General features: G+C 35.8%; 3 protein-coding genes and 1 non-coding gene across 4 annotated transcripts; 2 read left to right on the forward strand and 2 right to left on the reverse strand.

The window, feature by feature from the left end:
* Positions 1 to 28: 28 nt before the first annotated feature.
* LOC127795756 (uncharacterized) lies at positions 29 to 1070 on the forward strand. The gene is made up of 2 exons (XM_052327628.1): positions 29 to 249; positions 345 to 1070. The coding sequence occupies exons 1-2, from the start codon at positions 32 to 34 to the stop codon at positions 934 to 936; spliced, it is 810 nt and encodes a 269-aa protein (XP_052183588.1). The 5' UTR covers positions 29 to 31; the 3' UTR covers positions 937 to 1070.
* A 2639-nt stretch (positions 1071 to 3709) lies between these two features.
* On the forward strand, positions 3710 to 12178 carry LOC127795474 (sucrose nonfermenting 4-like protein). The gene is made up of 13 exons (XM_052327165.1): positions 3710 to 4256; positions 4341 to 4428; positions 6075 to 6257; positions 6376 to 6510; positions 6622 to 6681; positions 7827 to 7916; positions 8219 to 8356; positions 8835 to 8973; positions 9078 to 9245; positions 10859 to 10922; positions 11025 to 11094; positions 11788 to 11875; positions 11985 to 12178. The coding sequence occupies exons 1-13, from the start codon at positions 4189 to 4191 to the stop codon at positions 12074 to 12076; spliced, it is 1383 nt and encodes a 460-aa protein (XP_052183125.1). The 5' UTR covers positions 3710 to 4188; the 3' UTR covers positions 12077 to 12178.
* A 94-nt stretch (positions 12179 to 12272) lies between these two features.
* On the reverse strand, positions 12273 to 14404 carry LOC127795473 (pentatricopeptide repeat-containing protein At5g61800). The gene has a single exon (XM_052327164.1). It carries the CDS (start codon positions 14183 to 14185, stop codon positions 12572 to 12574), a length of 1614 nt encoding a protein of 537 aa, XP_052183124.1. The 5' UTR covers positions 14186 to 14404; the 3' UTR covers positions 12273 to 12571.
* Positions 14405 to 14673: 269 nt separating this feature from the next.
* Positions 14674 to 14755, reverse strand: TRNAS-AGA (transfer RNA serine (anticodon AGA)). The gene has a single exon. It is a non-coding gene; the product is annotated as a tRNA-Ser (tRNA).
* Positions 14756 to 16389: the final 1634 nt, after the last annotated feature.

Below are 16389 nucleotides of genomic sequence, written 5' to 3' on the forward strand. Positions count from 1 at the left end.
CATTCTCGCTTTCACAGCACCTATTTATGACATGCTTAGAGTTTGTGATACAAACAAACCATGCCTTCATTTGGTCTATGAGATGTGGGATTCTATGATTTTCAACATGAAGAAGGTTATTTATGATCATGAAGGCAAGCTACCAAGTGATTTTTCATCATTTTTTCATGTCATTCATCGTATTCTTCTTGCTCGTTGGACAAAACATAGCACTCCATTACATTGCCTAGCTCATTCTTTGAACCCGAGGTAATTTTCAAATTCAATATTTATTTCTTACTAATTTAATACTCTATGTATTATTCTTTTTATTTTTAAATTTTTGTTGATTTTGTCTTTTGAAGGTATTATAGTGATAAATGGCTTCAAGAAAAAGAAGGTAGAATGCCTCCACATATGGATGGAGATGTCTCCACACAAAGAATGAAGTGTTTTAGGAGACTTTTTCCTAATCCAGATGAGCGTGCTATTGTTGATGATGAGTTTGCTGATTTTTCTCTCAAAAGTGGGCCATTTGGAGACCCAGATGCTATCTTGAATAGCTATGACAGGGAACCTAGGAAATGGTGGGCATGTTATGGTTCACGTGCTCCTTTGCTTCAAAGGTTAGCTTTTAAGGTGCTTGGACAACCTACTTCTTCATCTTGTTCTGAAAGGAATTGGAGTACTTATTCTTTCGTTCATTCATTTAGAAGGAATAAATTAACTCCAAAACGTGCAGAGGATTTGGTCTTTGTTCATAACAATCTTCGTCTTTTATCGAGAAACACCTCCCAATATTATGACGAGAAGACAAAGATGTGGGATATAGGTGGAGATGAATTTGGAAGTATGGAAGATGTGGGTATTCTCGAATTTGCTAATCTCTCCTTAGATGAACCAGAGTTGGAATCTGTACTCTTTGACGAAGATATTAGCCAGTTTATAGAGACATAGCGTGATGAACTGAATGAACTTTTATAAACTGGATTATGTTTGATTCTGTTATTTAAATTCTATGTTTGTTTTTAATTACTAAGTCATGTAAGGATAATATAACTTTCTAAATATTGTTGATGGTTATTTGAATGCATTGTGGACTTTATATTTATGTTTGTTTGAATACATTATGGAACTTATATTTATTGTTTATATTTGAATTTTTTTTTTATATTAAAAATTATACTTATAAAAAAACCTCTATATTTTTTAAATTTACAGTTTACCCCGCGTTTCCGTTTCCTACATTTTTAGAAAAATGCCGTTTCCGCGTTTCCGTTTCCTATCGGAAACGTCTCCCGTTTCCGTTTCCGTGCAACCTAGGTTCCTAGGGCAATTGCATTAAAATGTGGAGTGATTTTGGGCTCTGGCAGACAAGAATTTAGAAGGCAAAGCAGCAGGCAGCGCATGGCTGCCACTTGGCGCGGCTAGAAAGGCCGCGCAACCGTGTGGCCATGCGGCAAGGCCTCGTGTGCTGGGCGCCTTATGGCGCCTGAAACAACGTCATTTGGCGCTTGGCTGGGAATAAAAATTCCTAGCCTTCCTTTTGCACCAGCAAGGGTTCGATCCCCCGCCCCCACGTGTACACGAGCACAACAACCACTAAACCAGCTGCTCTCTTGCTTCATAATACCATCCATTTTATTTTTAAGATGACTTTTGCTCCAATTTTCAATATTTCCATAATTACTTCCAAATGAAATAGTTAATTCCTTAATTTTTCATTTCCTCAAAACACCATAAATAAATATTTTCTCCAATTTTTTTTTTTAAAATACTCATCAACCAACTATTATTTATTTTTCAAGATTTACAAAAAACTCGGGACGTTACACGAAAGATGCTCCCCCGACCATCCCTCGTGCAACCCTGTGGTCGAAATCGGCCATGGCCGACTGGCCATGTGCTGGTCAGATTTGCCCATGCTGTCATTTTTGAGATTTTACACTTTTACCCCACTGATTTTGATTTTCTCATTTTGGCCCTCTTTCACCAAGCTCCTCGACTTTTGATAATTGCCTATAACTCCCTCAAGTCCTAAAACATCCATTTGACCCTTGAACATTCCGGAAAAACATCATTTTGACCTTCCTCTAGAATTTTCAAAAACTGCACTTAAGCCTGAATCTTCGTTTTGGCCCTAAACCTCTTCGTTTCTTCCTAAAACCACTGAAGGGTTGTTCCTTATGAAAAATCGAAGCCTTCTCAAGTTTCCGTTGACTTTTCAGAAATTGTCTATAACAATTCGGTATTGTAACTTAATTTACAGCTTCATTTTAGTTGTACCAAAAATCGTTCCCGATCTCATTTCTTTTGATGCTATAAATCATGCCTCGAAATACTCATCACGATCATATCATTTTTCTTTGACATCTAGGCTCCAAGGCACTCCCTGCGGTCGATTCGGTAAATTTTTCGGGCTATTTAGATACCAATCTTCCTTGGAATTTCGTTTTTCTCATAAAACGCTTATTTTCAAATAATCCAAATTTCTTGGGTATTACAAAACCAATCTTAAAAAATAATATATTTCCCATACTTTTTAATATTTTACTAAAAATTAATCTTAAAAAATTACTAAATTAATATTTTTAATAGGTTCCAAACTTTTTCCTAAAGAGTATTTTAGAGATATTTTAGAAATTTTGTAACTCTAAGAGTGTGTTTGATTGCACATATTTATCATAAAAAATATGTAATTATTACATATATTTTCTTTAGAAGCAATCAAACACTTTTAATTTTTCTATGAAAAATATGTATATGGTACAAGTCTTTAAATCTTATTTTCATGGAATTTATTTTTCAAGGGGATAGGGCGATTTTTATTTTTTAGGTAATTATTATTTAAGATTAAATTATAAATAATACAATCAAACATACTCTAAGTTATAGTTGGGTTTTGCACAACAACTAATATTGTTATTTATTATTAATTAAATGTAAAAAGGTAATGATCAACTTAGTCTTTTTACCTAATAGGGGTAAAACTATAAGTTTAAGGATATTTTCAAGTTAAAGAAGTGAATTAATTAAAATAAAAAATTCAAGAGTCAAATTAATTTGCTTTTTAGTCATGGTTAGTCAAAATGAGAAGGGACAATGGTTCCTTGGGTCCCCGTTAGGTCCAAGCGCAAACTTACCATTTCCATGAATTAAAGATGTGAATTTAGAGAAAAAAAAATTAGTGATGATATTGACCAAAAGTCAAAATGTGCACTGCTCCAATTGGCCTTCTTTCTTAATTTATATGAGAAGATGTATTATTAAAATCAATTTGATTTATTTGTATAAAAATAAAATCAAACTGTAAGTTGTAATAATATGTTCATATATATATATATATATATTATCATGCATAATAAAAATAAAATTCAGCAGTAAACTGTATTTTTTAAATCTACAAAAACAAAATATTTAAAAAAAAATTAACCCCAGCTAAACTAGATCAAAACTTCAACGGTCAAGATTTAATTATTTTTAAATTAATTATTTAAAAGAAACTAACCCAAACTAAACTAAATCAAACTTTAACAGTTAGGGTTTAACCGTCTTTTAAACTGACAATTTAGTCTGGTTAGAACTAAACTGATTTTGTTGATCTAAATAAAATTAGTTGGTTTAAGGATTTGAAAAAAAAAAATTATAAAAGAAAAAAAAAAAAAAAAACAGAAGTTGAACGTGAATATAGGGATATAGGTCAAACCTAACAGTAGAAATGGAGTAAAACTGTTGGATCGGAAACCCTCTCCATTAAGCGCCATGGCTTTGCAGCACAGCAAGTCAAAATCCTGAATTTAAGAGCAAAGGGAAAAGAAAGCGGCAAAGACGCATTCTCGCTCTCGCTGAGCAGCAACAAAGCGGCCAATGGCTGCGCGCGCATGTGAATGCGCTTGCCATCAGTAACCGACCCCATCGCTTTCCTCTTCTTCCTCCTCGTCCTCTTCTTCTGCTTTCGTACAATCCTTCAGCAATCTAATTCTCCCTTCTTCTTCGCCGGTCCCAGTCCGGAGATTTCGAGGGGGCCCAGGGCCAATCTCCTCTCTTCTCCGGTCAAATCTCCAATTTATATATAAACTAATTGCCGGCGGACTTTCGGAGATTTCTCTTCTCTCTGGCTACAGCTTCACAATTTTGGAGTTTTGCCCCCCCTTCCTTCATGCATATAATAGTCCTGCTAGGGTTTGGGGAGAAATTAGCCAGAACAGTATGGTCCGAGCAGTGATTACCTGGCCCCATGGAGGTCGCCGAGTTTCCCTCTCTTTTTGCAACACCGGGTAGGGCACTTTCCTTTTTCTTCTTCCTTTCCTCTTTCTATATGTATGTTTCTGTGTTTGTGTGATCGTTTTGTTGTTTGGTAGCTGGAGTGACAGGATCGAGATGAGTCTGTTGGAGGGTTCTTCCATGATTTTCCAAGCAATCTGTGATCTTCCTCCGGGTTACCATCAGGTGACTTCAATGTGGAATTACAATCATGTTGCCTTTTGACTCTGCTGCTAGTTCGATTTAGTTTTATTATAAATGATTTCTTCTTTTCATTACATGATTGAGCAATCAAAATTGCTTAATTGGTGCTGGGGTTGTTGGAGGTCGCTATTGTTGCAACAGTGGTTGCTTGGCCTTTGAAATGGGAATGGAGGTTTATTGTTTTTCCCTCTTTTATTTGATCGCTGTCAATTTTGGAGCCAACAGAACGGAAGTTGGATGTTGAGGAAGAAGAAAAGGGAATGGAAATTTTTGGATCAAATATTAAATTTCTCTAGATGGATTGAAAAACAATTCTTATGTTACACCTGGTTTAGTTGACCTTGTTTTGCTAGGAGATTTTCTAAACACGAGAACCATATGGAATTGCCTGAATTTTATTATGGAAAAGGTTGAATTCTTTTCAGTAGGACACTTGGGCCACGGTTTAGTTGTCATTCTCAATTAAACTGCGCCTCGGTGCAGTGTTACATTCGTGTGCTCATGCATTACCATCATTCTTTAATTTTGTTCACTTCAGTTTGCTCAGTGTCACACACACACAAAAAAAAAACTTATAATTCACAGACTTTGCTCAATGTACTAGGACTGCTGCTTTGCATATTGGATATTTGACCATAAATTAATGGAAAAATCAGAATGATAATTTCTAAAAGGTCAAAATAATAAATTGAATTTCCCTTGGGAAGATGCACACATACACACAGACATGTACAGAAACTACATACTCCTAATTGAAGCAACCTCAAATAATACTACTAGTAGTCCCGCCTACTTGAACAGTGTGCTGGGAATAATTTTGTATTGTGCACCTGTTTTAGACTTTTAGTACCACCTACCATAGTGATTCCTGACTGGGTGTCAGCGGCCTAGTGGGCATTTTTTTGTGTGTGTCAGAAATGAGTCTCTTACAAGTTAGACTTGTTATCATCAAAGGAGACTTCAAATTAGTTTAGACTGAGAGATAGTTTAACTTGTTTTGAAACGCCCTTCATCTGACACAGAATCCGTCAAGTAGGTTATCCAGTTGCATTGTTATCCTAGTTGAGCATGCACCCATATATAGATATTTTTTCCCATCGTTTTCTTCTTTGTACATCTTCTGTTTACTTTATCTTCATGTGCTAATTTCTAGGTTTAGTTATTACTCTCAACATGCACAGTCAAAAAGCATGCATGCAGTTCCTTTTTCAAGTATACCACCACTCCTTTGTTTGATTGGGGGTGGAAAGTGGGGTGGAATTCCAATTCCATAGAATTCCAATTCTCACCCCACCCGTTAGGAATTCCAATTTCTTGATTTCATGGAAAATCTTCACTTTTTGAACTAAGATGGAATTTGAATTTCATTGAAAAAAAAAACTGTTTGATGGAATTTCCTAGAATTTGGATGGAAAATGAATTCTACCCCCATTTTCCACCCCTATCAAATGCACCCTTATATTATTGCAATGATTGGGTAATTTCTTGACTGCTCTCACAATGTTGACATGCCAGATTGTAGGTTATCAAGTCCCTGTTCTGCGGTATTGTTTTCTTCTCTAAGTATAGTAAACTTGCTTTTGTATTTTATTTGCTGTGACATTTGTGGCCATGTATATTTGATGCAGTATAAATTCTTGGTCGATGGTTTATGGCGTTTCGATGATCAACAGCTGTATGTTCAGGATGAGTATGGAGGAATTAACAATGTTATTTTCGTAAAGACGCCAGAACTCATCTCTTTGAGCTTACATGGTGAAGCCTTTACTCCAACCATGGACATAGATAATATCAGGCATGTTCAGGACAGGGTCAGTGCCAAAACTTATCTATTCTTATTTCCTCTTGTTGACCCCCTTTGTTAGTCCATTTTATATCTACAACTCATGCAATTGAATTACGTAATCATTGTTTCTTTTTACTAATCAGGCTTCGTCATCGGGCCTCACATATTCAGAACCAGAGTTGCACTTGTTGGATAATGGCATAGAGATTTCTCGCCGTCGCTTATGCATGCATTTGTCAAGTCACACAATATATGAGTTGATTCCCAACTCCAGCAAGGTCCAATTGCTTTGTTCTGTTTGTTTTTGTTATTGATATTTTCATTTTCTATTCTTTTATTTATAGGTCAGTGTATGTGATATGGTCTACTGGGATGGATGTGTAATTCAGGTGTTTGCATTTGATGTTGAAGTGACTGTCAAATATGCATTCCATGCCATGTACAAACAGGTATCAACATAAAGTTTTCTTGGTTATAGGGTTTATTTCACTGACCAATACATGACATACTAGTTTGTTTCTAGCTTAGAAGAGCAGTATGTTGTTTTTATTGGCTATCATCTGTTCAAACAACTACTTAACACTGGACATCTTTGTCTTGGATATATCTTTTTATCTTTAGGCTGAATGTAGCAGTACTTATTAATTGTAAAACTCTTTAGTCGTGAACTTGGTGAAACACACACACACAAAACTTATGAGCCAAGGCCACATAAAAAGAGCATTACTAGCGTATGAAACTCCCCACTTTGCGAGGGTTGGGGAATGATTGCATTCATACACAGCATTCTCTTTGCTTTTTGGGCAATGAGGCTGTTTCCACATCTGAATACTGTGACCTTTTGGTTACAAAGGAGCAACTTTACTGTTGCTTTTAGTATGAGCCAAGGCCAAGGCCCACATCAATACATTTGTTAATACTAGCTTCAGATGGTTATTGGCTTACCTCTGGAACCTTCTTTTTGACATTCACTTTCCTTTGAGTGAGAAGTCCAACAATATATTGCTTGAGTTGTAGGAGAGGTGAAAGACACATATGGGCTTCTTACTTAAGATGATAAGGTTTAGTTGGACTGTTTAGCATCAACCTTTTTTTGGTGACTCCACAATCCACATATTTATTGACCAATTTTTACCAATCTTGCGGCCCATATCAACTAATGTTAAAGAATTTTTTCTTTTTGGCATGGAATTGTAACAATTTGGTGCAGGCCAGACCAAAAAATATATGGATATTCACAGCATCTGTAATTTAGGAGTTCCTTATGATTCCACGTGTTATCTCCCAGGTTTGTAGTCAGGAGTTTCACATGCGTTAACGAGACGATGTATGTTCAACACTAATTGTAAAATTCATGAGAAATTTGTATTGCATTTCTAATTATGTTCCAGATGGAAACTTTTTAAGAATGTTCCATAAATTTCTTATTCTTAGGCTTTTTAATATTTGGTAATTGTAATTCCTGTTTGACGTGATACAAGGCTACAGGCCTTTATTCCTTTTTTCTTTTCCTTTGAATTTGTGGTGACTTTCCTTCAGAACTTCTATTATTATTCAGTAGTAAATCTTGATGATCATTTTCAATTTTTATCAGGGACTTGCCATTGTGCCAATCTGGGATGAAAATCTCCAACGGATTTCAGGGATGCTGACTGCTTCTGACCTAATTTTGATACTAATACAGGTATTAACCAATAAGTATTGTTGTATCCAGATTATTTCTCACTGTACCATATTTTAGATATTGTGACCTTCCATCTTTTAAATTTTTGTCTGTGTTTGTTGATCAGTAGTTACATCTTGATGGCTTGACTTCTACTTCAGTTACTAGCTGCTCAAATTGGGGACTTTTTGAGATATGATTTGATTATGTTACTATTATTGACACCTTTTGTACTTGAATTTAAAATCAGTGTACTGGTTTAATTTTGTTGTCATGCTTTTATTTATTTCTTGACATGTGCATTTAATTATTTCTTGCTCCAGCTTCATAAAAATCTTGCAGTGCTGCCCGATGAACAGCTGGAAGCTCATACTATTTCTGCTTGGAAAGCAGGGAAATCCCAACTTTATGGAAAAGCAAATGGGGCTTCACAATTAATGTTTCAAAGGCCTTTAATACAAGTAAGTGCTATGGGGTGCTTGGAAGATTCAAGAGATTTATTGGCCATCTTTGCAATTAATTGCTTTGTTACTAAATTTTTATGTGACCATCAAACCCCAATCAGAGGAAATCACCATTCTGTTAATTGTCATTTTAAAATGTGACAAGAAACGACCATCTTATTTGCTAATGATTGAATGTGAGCGCGCCTTGGCATTTTCCATGCCAATTTAAAATGGAAGCTTTTGGAGGACCAGATTGTTAAATTGTATATGTAAGTGGTTAACTGTCAAAATTGAAAATTTTGGGCACAGTGCAATTTGGTGCATAATCCAAGATAAAAATTTAATTACCAGAAATTTTTTAGGCCAAAGTCTGGGTAATGGACAGTTGGACACTTGAATTCCTTGACAATGGATTTCTGCATAAATATTTTAACTTAGTGATTTTTGTTTATTTATCACTGTATTTCATTTTCTTTTTTATTTGTTACTACAGGCTGATCCAGATGAATCTCTAAAAGACGTGGCTCTGAGGATTCTGCAGAATAAGATATCCATGGTTCCCGTTATACACTCATTAGACGGATCTTCTCCACAGTTATTACATATGGCATGCCTCAGTGGAATATTAAAATGTTGGTTTTGCGTGTTATTTAAAGATCTGTTCTCCGGCAATATTATATTTGTTGTTAATGGCTTACAGTTTCCTCCTCTTTTTTTTTGTTGTTGTAAATCTTAGATGTATGCAGGCACTTCAGAAACCGACTTGATTATGTGCCTCTCCTGCAGCAACCAGTTGGTATCTTCCCCTTGGGTACATGGATTAGTGGAGGAGGAGCACGTGACCGTCTGTTAGCATTGCATTCCAGTGAATCTCTTAGTTGTGCCCTTAATATATTGATAGAGGGTATGCACTGAATTTTTCTTGGTGACAGCCTCCTTTCTATCATTTTTTATGTGGCTTCCATACCTCCGTAACATTCTCATCTCCATATTCTCATATTTTGCACATGTTGGTACTTTATTTCTTAACATTCTCTGTTATGCAACAGAGCTAGTCTTATGGTTGCCTGATAAAATTTTCTCTTAACTTGGCGGTCATCCTACTTTTATTAGTATTGGATCAAATTAAGTTCTACATTTGTCTGCCTAATTTGCATTGATTAATTGAGTTGGTAACCTTATGCTCTTTTTTGAGATTTGGAGTCGACTCTTGGTGATTAGTTCAGTGAGGGAATGTTGTAGACATCAAAGCTTATTGCCAAGGATCCAAGTGTTAAAAGTGACAAGTCCAGTTTAGGCTCATGAGGTATCTGTATATCAATTAGTCAAATCACCCATCCCATTAAGTGATTTCACATCTTTAGAGATTATAACTATGGAACACTAGGTATTAGCAAATTTAATTGGCTTTCCTCATTGTTACTCTTTCTAAAACTGACTATCCATTTCCTTATTCATCTGAATTTCTGGAGGTTTAATTTCCACTGGTTGTTTGGTTATCATATTTTGAGCTGTGCAGGTTACAAGTTTGGAGTCTGCCATTCAACCCAAATATGGCAGGCCTTTTATATGATCGTGGTTTTGAAGTACCATGAGTGCCTGGCGCCTGTCATATGCTCAACAAGAATATTCTTCTCATTATTCGGTATTAAAATGGCTTTTTTGTCTAACTTACTGGTTCCTGCCACAGCTAACAATTCAAACCATTCTTGAAACTGTCACGAACTCCAACTACTTAGGTACATGTTCTCTTATGCAGAGTTCTTCACTTTTGGCTTTGCCAGAGTAGTGCCCAGTTCTTTCTTAATTCCTTATCTTCAGTTGATTGTGGAAGCTCATCTTTAATCACTTAAGAATGCTCCAGTCAGTTTTGATTGATTACAGAAATCCTATTTTTATTATACTTTGGATTGGGTTATCCAAATTCAAAGTTAACTAGAGCATTCACTAGTGATTAAAGAGGAGTTTCCACAATAGACTGAAAACAAGGAATTAAGCAGGAACTGGGGCACTAGTCTGGTAAACCCAAGTGTGAAGAACTCTGCATAAGAAAACATGTACCTAAGTAGTCAAGAGTTTATGGTAGTCTCAAGAATTGTTAGCTGTGGCAGGAACCATTGACTTGTTCAAATAAGCCATTTTAGTACTGAATAAGGAGAAGAATATTCTTGCTGAGAATATGACAGGCACCATAATGTATCTGATTCTGCTGATACTAATTTTCTGATCTTGTCTTTAAGTGGTATCATAGATTAATTTAGCAGCTTGGTGTCATCGTTATTCAGGTTTATTATTCAAATTAATGAATGGATTTATCATTTAATGGTGTTGTTGTCAAGTAGTGAAACTTATTATCGGTTTGTGTTTTAGAAAGAAAAACAAGAAATATATATTTTTGTTTTTTTCTTCCTTGAATTTGTTCTCCCAAAATTTCAGTAAAATTCCTGATTGAGAAGTTGTTTGCAGATGAATTATTTAATTCCATCTATTCCTTTTTTTTTTTTAATTTTTTGGCAGCACAAGTAAGTTCGATACCTATTGTTGATGATCGAGGTTTCCTCATAAATGTTTATTCCAAAAGGTAAACTGACATGATTTTAGGCTTTTCAAAATTTTCATGTTCTGCATTTATGTAGTTTGCACTTAAAAAGGTTGGTTTTATCTTCAATTTTTTTACTTTCAGTGATATCACCTCTTTACTAAAGGATGACACATATGCTCGTATTCAGCTTGATCAGACAACACTGTCTCAAGTAAGTTTTATCATCCATTTTCTTTGTTTTCATTTTTCTCCACAATTTTTTGGCTGGCTAATGGTTCTTGGTTTCTTCACTGGGTTCCTTATCGATTAAGTTGAGAGCATAGCATCAATTTTTTGTTTACCATTATTAAGTTAGACAGCCTACTCTGGGTATTAATGAAAAATTTAAAATAGTTTGGCAAAATTTTAATGCAAGATTAATGATGAAGATATCCGTAGAAATTTAAACATGCGATTTCTCCTCCATGATTAAATTGAATAAGTCTATGGCTAGAGAAACAAAGATATGGAGTTATCCTTGAATATTGATATTCAAGATACAACAACAATCCCACTATGTGGGAGGGTTATCCTTGAGATGGTCCATGGATAGAGGAGCATGGGGTCTAGAATTGATGTAGTCTATCTCGCATAGTGGGATTAATAGAGAGGCTGCTCACGCGAGGGGTTAGACCTTTCAGGAACTTCAACTCATGCCATTTGGATTACCAACCGGGTGGTTGGGTTAAATTTTTTCCGGAGCTAAAATATTTATGTTTTGGACCATGATCACTGTTCTCATCCTAAATATCTGCTGTCACCGACTCAAGTCCATGACTATATTCACCAAGTCATTGGATCAATATGACTTGGTGTGGTTGGGAGCAGTTACCAATTAGAATAATTTTGTAAAAATTGTGAGCAGGCATTGGAGCTGGTAGATGGTCATAGATATCAAACTTGTACTCGGTCCGATCCCTTGTACGTGGTTATGGAGCGCCTTTCGGATCCAGGTTGATATTTTTCATGAACCTTCTCTGCAATTTTGCTAACTTGTTTTTTGTCTGAGATATTGACAAGTTCAAAATCGACATCCTTTTTTTTTTTTGGCTTTTGTTTCAGCGGTGAGGCGCCTTATTGTGGTCGAGGCTGGTACGCGGCTGGTAGAAGGCATAATCACATTAAGTGATGTATTTAACTTTATTTTTGGCTAATTTTCTTTGTAAATTCCTTCTCCATCATTCAGATTTTGATCTCCAACAATTCATAAATTTTCCAATAGTAACCCTTTAACATAATATTTGGGGTATTTTTAGTGGGTTTGCTCCTGTGTAGTTAATTTTTTTATTTTTTTTGGAAGTATTTATGCTGAATGGAACAGGGAAGCATCCTTTTCAAAAAATTCTATAAACAACATATAAAGTTTTTATCTTATTATATAAAGTCGGTTCCATAAATTCCAATTTATTACTCATTTCTATCTATCATTGTATCTCTTTGTTAGGTCATTATGTCTCATTTCTTACTAGTGTTGTTTCTTACCAAACTTTTTTTTTTTTTTTTTAAATCTGTCTTTATTTCTTTTACTAGATACTTATTTTATTTCATTTATTTGTCTCACAAAGAGTTTCTTTGGCCTTCTCATGATCAAACCATCTTAAACCTTACAACAATTGTGTATTAACAGAGAAATTTGTATGCTCAATATCCTAAAGTGCTTCAATTTGGTGTTTCCCAATACTGTTTAAAGCCAAATATATTTCATCAGTTTGAGGATGCAGGCTATCCCCAGCAACAAACTCGTGTGCAAGACCATCCAATTGAATCAAGCTACAACCAGCATTCTTCTTCACCTTGGTAGAATCCCTCAATCCCCTTATCTTTGCTAAGTCTTCCCATCGCTCTGCATTGGCATAAATGCTTGCCAACATTGAATAGGCACCATCATCTTCAGGCTTTATCTCCATTACGTGCTCAGCTGCTTTCTTCCCCATTTCAACATTCCCATGAATCCTGCACCCTCCAAGCAACCCGCCCCAAACAAACACATCGCCTGCCATCGGCATCCCCTCTATCATCTCCACAGCTTCTCTGACCAAACCCGCTCGCCCCAGCAGATCAGCCATGCATCCATAGTGCTTCATCTCTCGAGGAACGCCATAGATTCCTTCCATCTCTTCGAATATCTGCCTAGCTTCTTTGATGAGCCCCGAGTGGCTGCATCCCACCAGCACAGCCAAGAGAGTCAATCCATCTGGCCGAACATCGGATTTCAATAGTCTTGAGAAGTGATCAAGCACTAACTGGCCGTGGCCGTGCATTGCAAGGCCAGCAAGCATAGCATTCCATGTAAACAAGGCTTTCCTTGGGCTCGACTCGAAGATTTCCCTGGCTGTTTCAATGCACCCGCATTTTGCGTACAAATCCACCAAGCCGGTACACAAGAACGCATTTATCCGGATTCCCCTTCGTTCAATGTAGCAATGTATAGCCTTTCCTCTTTCTACTTCTCCCAGCTGTGCACAGGCTGAGAGAGCCGAGACCAATGCAACATTATCAGGGCAAACCCCCAGACCAATCATCTGATCAAACAGTTCAATGGCCTCCTTAAACTGGTTCGTCTTTGCGTAACCGGCTATAATTGTACCCCATGACACTGCATCTCTGACGGGCATTTGTTCGAATAGTTGGCGTGCACGCCCTGTCTCGCCAGCCTTGACAAACCCATCCACCAATGCATTGAACGAGACAACATCCCTGTAAGAACTTTCCTCAAACACCTGGCACGCATCATAAATCTGACTCGTAGACGAATACACGCGAATGAGGCAGTTCACGACGAAAATATCAGCTGCGAACCCGAACTTGAAACACTGGCAATGAAGAGTGCGAGAGAGTGAAGCCGACTGGAGCCGGTCGCAAGCTTTGAGCGCGAACGGAAAAGTGTGGGCGTCCAGCGGGATAGAGAGGCGGCGCATCCGGGAGAAGAAAAGAATGGCGTCGGATGGGAAGGAGAGAAGGGTGTGGGCGCGAATGATAGTGTTGTAGCAGAAAGTCGAAGGGTTCTGGATGCCATCGAAAACTGCGACGGAGTACCGGAGTGAGGCGGCGGATGGCGGTGGGGGTTGGGAGAGGAGGGAGGTGAAGGAGTGGAGGAGGGTGGTGGCGAGGAGCGTGGAGGAAGAGGGGTGGAGATAGAGTAGGCCGGTAAGGATGATGTGGGCATGAGCTTCATAGATTTGTTTAATGGATTTGCAGCGTTTGATTGTTTCGGTAAGATTAATAAGATATGCTGCTGCTGTCTGGTTGCATAATAAGACCATTTGTCTCCTCTCCTCCTGCCCGCGTATCCTTTCATCTCATCCATCTCCATCTCCCCCTCAATATAGGCCGCGAATTTGAAGAAAGTCGGAATTTTGAATTGTAGGCGTCTTTGTTAGTATAAAGATAATAATTACTCATATTTGTTCATCACACAATGAAACGAATTCCATCAACTATTCATCCTTGGTTTGTTTTTTGTTTGTGCTTCTAAGTTAGTATTAAGCATTAGCCATATTAGTAGGGGCGCCTTTTTACCAAAATCACAAAAGCATCTTGGAAGAATTCCATTATAGATGCCAGCCAGAACTTCAAAAATTGTCTTAGTGATGATGAAAGGTGCATAAATAAATAAAACTAGAATAATAATAATCTCCCCCCACCCTAACTAACTAACTTATCGTTCACGTCTCTTGCATTTAAACTTCATAATGGTTGGGGGTGGGAAGGAAGTTCATATAATAATGACCAAAAACGACTCCTCCGAAGTCGTGGACGGCAGGATTCGAACCTGCGCGGGCAGAGCCCACATGATTTCTAGTCATGCCCGATAACCACTCCGGCACGTCCACTTACACGTCAAGTTTCGTATGCTTAAATTTACTTAAATTAACTAAAAATAACTTCCTGCGCCACTGTTTTGATGCAAATATTTCATTTAATTTTTAGTCCTTTCATGACAAAAATGCACGTTATAATGTAAAAAATAATTTATTTTCAGAACTATAGTAAAGTTTTGTTTTGATATTAAAACTATTTTGAATTTGAACCTAAAAATAAAAGAACTTGAAACGACATCCATGTAAATATCATTTTAAATGATATAAGTATTTTAAATTACAATTTCAAATGACGTCACTTAAAATCATTATAATGTAAATTCAATCATACCAAATTTAATGATTTTTACTATAAGAACATTTTGTCACATTGCAATTTTAACTATTAAATATAGGAAAACTATGGTTATGCTTTTATTCACTTGCTCTACTTTATAAATTTTTAAAATAAGGGTGTGTTTGATTGTATGTACTTGAAAAACAAAATATTTTTCAATTTTTATGGAAACAAAAACTACCATCATCTTAGAATCAAATTTTCATAAATAAAAAATAGGTTAAAACATGTTTTAAATAATTGTATCATGAAATTAAAATTTATAAAAAATACAGTATGTCAAACAATAAAAATAAAATTCAATTCCTTAAATGTGATATTTTTTTTTTTAAATTTTCAAACTATTAAATACACCCTAAGTGTCATTTGAATGAAATTCATGATTTACTTGTCCAGTCCCATTTTAGAACTAGACTAAACTAACTAGACTAGACTCCAATCCAAATACCATTTCTCATGGTGTAGCCAAACAAAGCATTTGAAATTCCAGATGGATGGGCCAAACGGACCCTGACTGACGTCATTTGATACATTGTTTAAATATATATTTATTTTCTCTTTTCATTTTTAAATATTAATCATTATGCTATTTAGTTTTTGATATGTCAAGATAAAATTAATTAATTATGAATTAATAAAAAATAAAGAAGCTAGGTCAACTCAAGAAATTGGATGGGCTCAAAAATTTCTTATACAAGACTATTCTCACACAACATGCAAATTAAATAACTCTGTCATTCATGAATCGACTAGGATTGGTATTATTTATAAAAAAATCTTAGTTTAAACAAAACAAAAAGGATAAATATTACTCCTAAAGGATTTTGATAAGATATCAAAATATTGAGATAAATATTATTTGTAAAAATTCCAATCATATGGGATTTATGCTCTGCTGTAAATAAACATAATCTCATTCAAAAATAAATGTCTCTGTACTTGTAGAAATTTTGTTATCTTATTTTTAGTATTTGATTTAAGTATTAAAATATTTGCATGAAAATTTTTTCACGTTCTCTAATTGTTTTTGTTTTTTACAAACTCAATATGATATTAGGTCTAAAGATGATATCAGCTCTCGAGATAAAAGTCTCAAAACGACATTAGATCCCAAGCGATGACAGTCTCAGTCGACGATAGTCCCAAACAATTTGAAGATAATATTTTTTAATTTATAAATTTATTATTATATTTTAATAATAACAGTTTTGAGAGAGACATCATTAAGGTATTTAAATGAAGGGCCATGAATCACATACTTCCACATGCAGACCTTTGATACATCTCCACTTAAAATAGATTACAGGCC

Source organism: Diospyros lotus, chromosome 2 (assembly GCF_014633365.1).
Source record: "Diospyros lotus cultivar Yz01 chromosome 2, ASM1463336v1, whole genome shotgun sequence".
Classification (NCBI taxonomy): domain Eukaryota; kingdom Viridiplantae; phylum Streptophyta; class Magnoliopsida; order Ericales; family Ebenaceae; genus Diospyros; species Diospyros lotus.

Coding starts and splice junctions, on each gene's coding strand:
- LOC127795756 (XM_052327628.1), top strand. CDS start 32: ATGCTTAGAGTTTGTGATACAAACAAACCATGCCTTCATTTGGTCTAT. Junction 250..344: donor GCTCATTCTTTGAACCCGAG/GTAATTTTCAAA, acceptor TGTCTTTTGAAG/GTATTATAGTGATAAATGGC.
- LOC127795474 (XM_052327165.1), top strand. CDS start 4,189: ATGGTCCGAGCAGTGATTACCTGGCCCCATGGAGGTCGCCGAGTTTCC. Junction 6,511..6,621: donor TGATTCCCAACTCCAGCAAG/GTCCAATTGCTT, acceptor TGTGTAATTCAG/GTGTTTGCATTTGATGTTGA. Junction 11,095..11,787: donor ATCAGACAACACTGTCTCAA/GTAAGTTTTATC, acceptor AATTGTGAGCAG/GCATTGGAGCTGGTAGATGG.
- LOC127795473 (XM_052327164.1), bottom strand. CDS start 14,185: ATGGTCTTATTATGCAACCAGACAGCAGCAGCATATCTTATTAATCTT.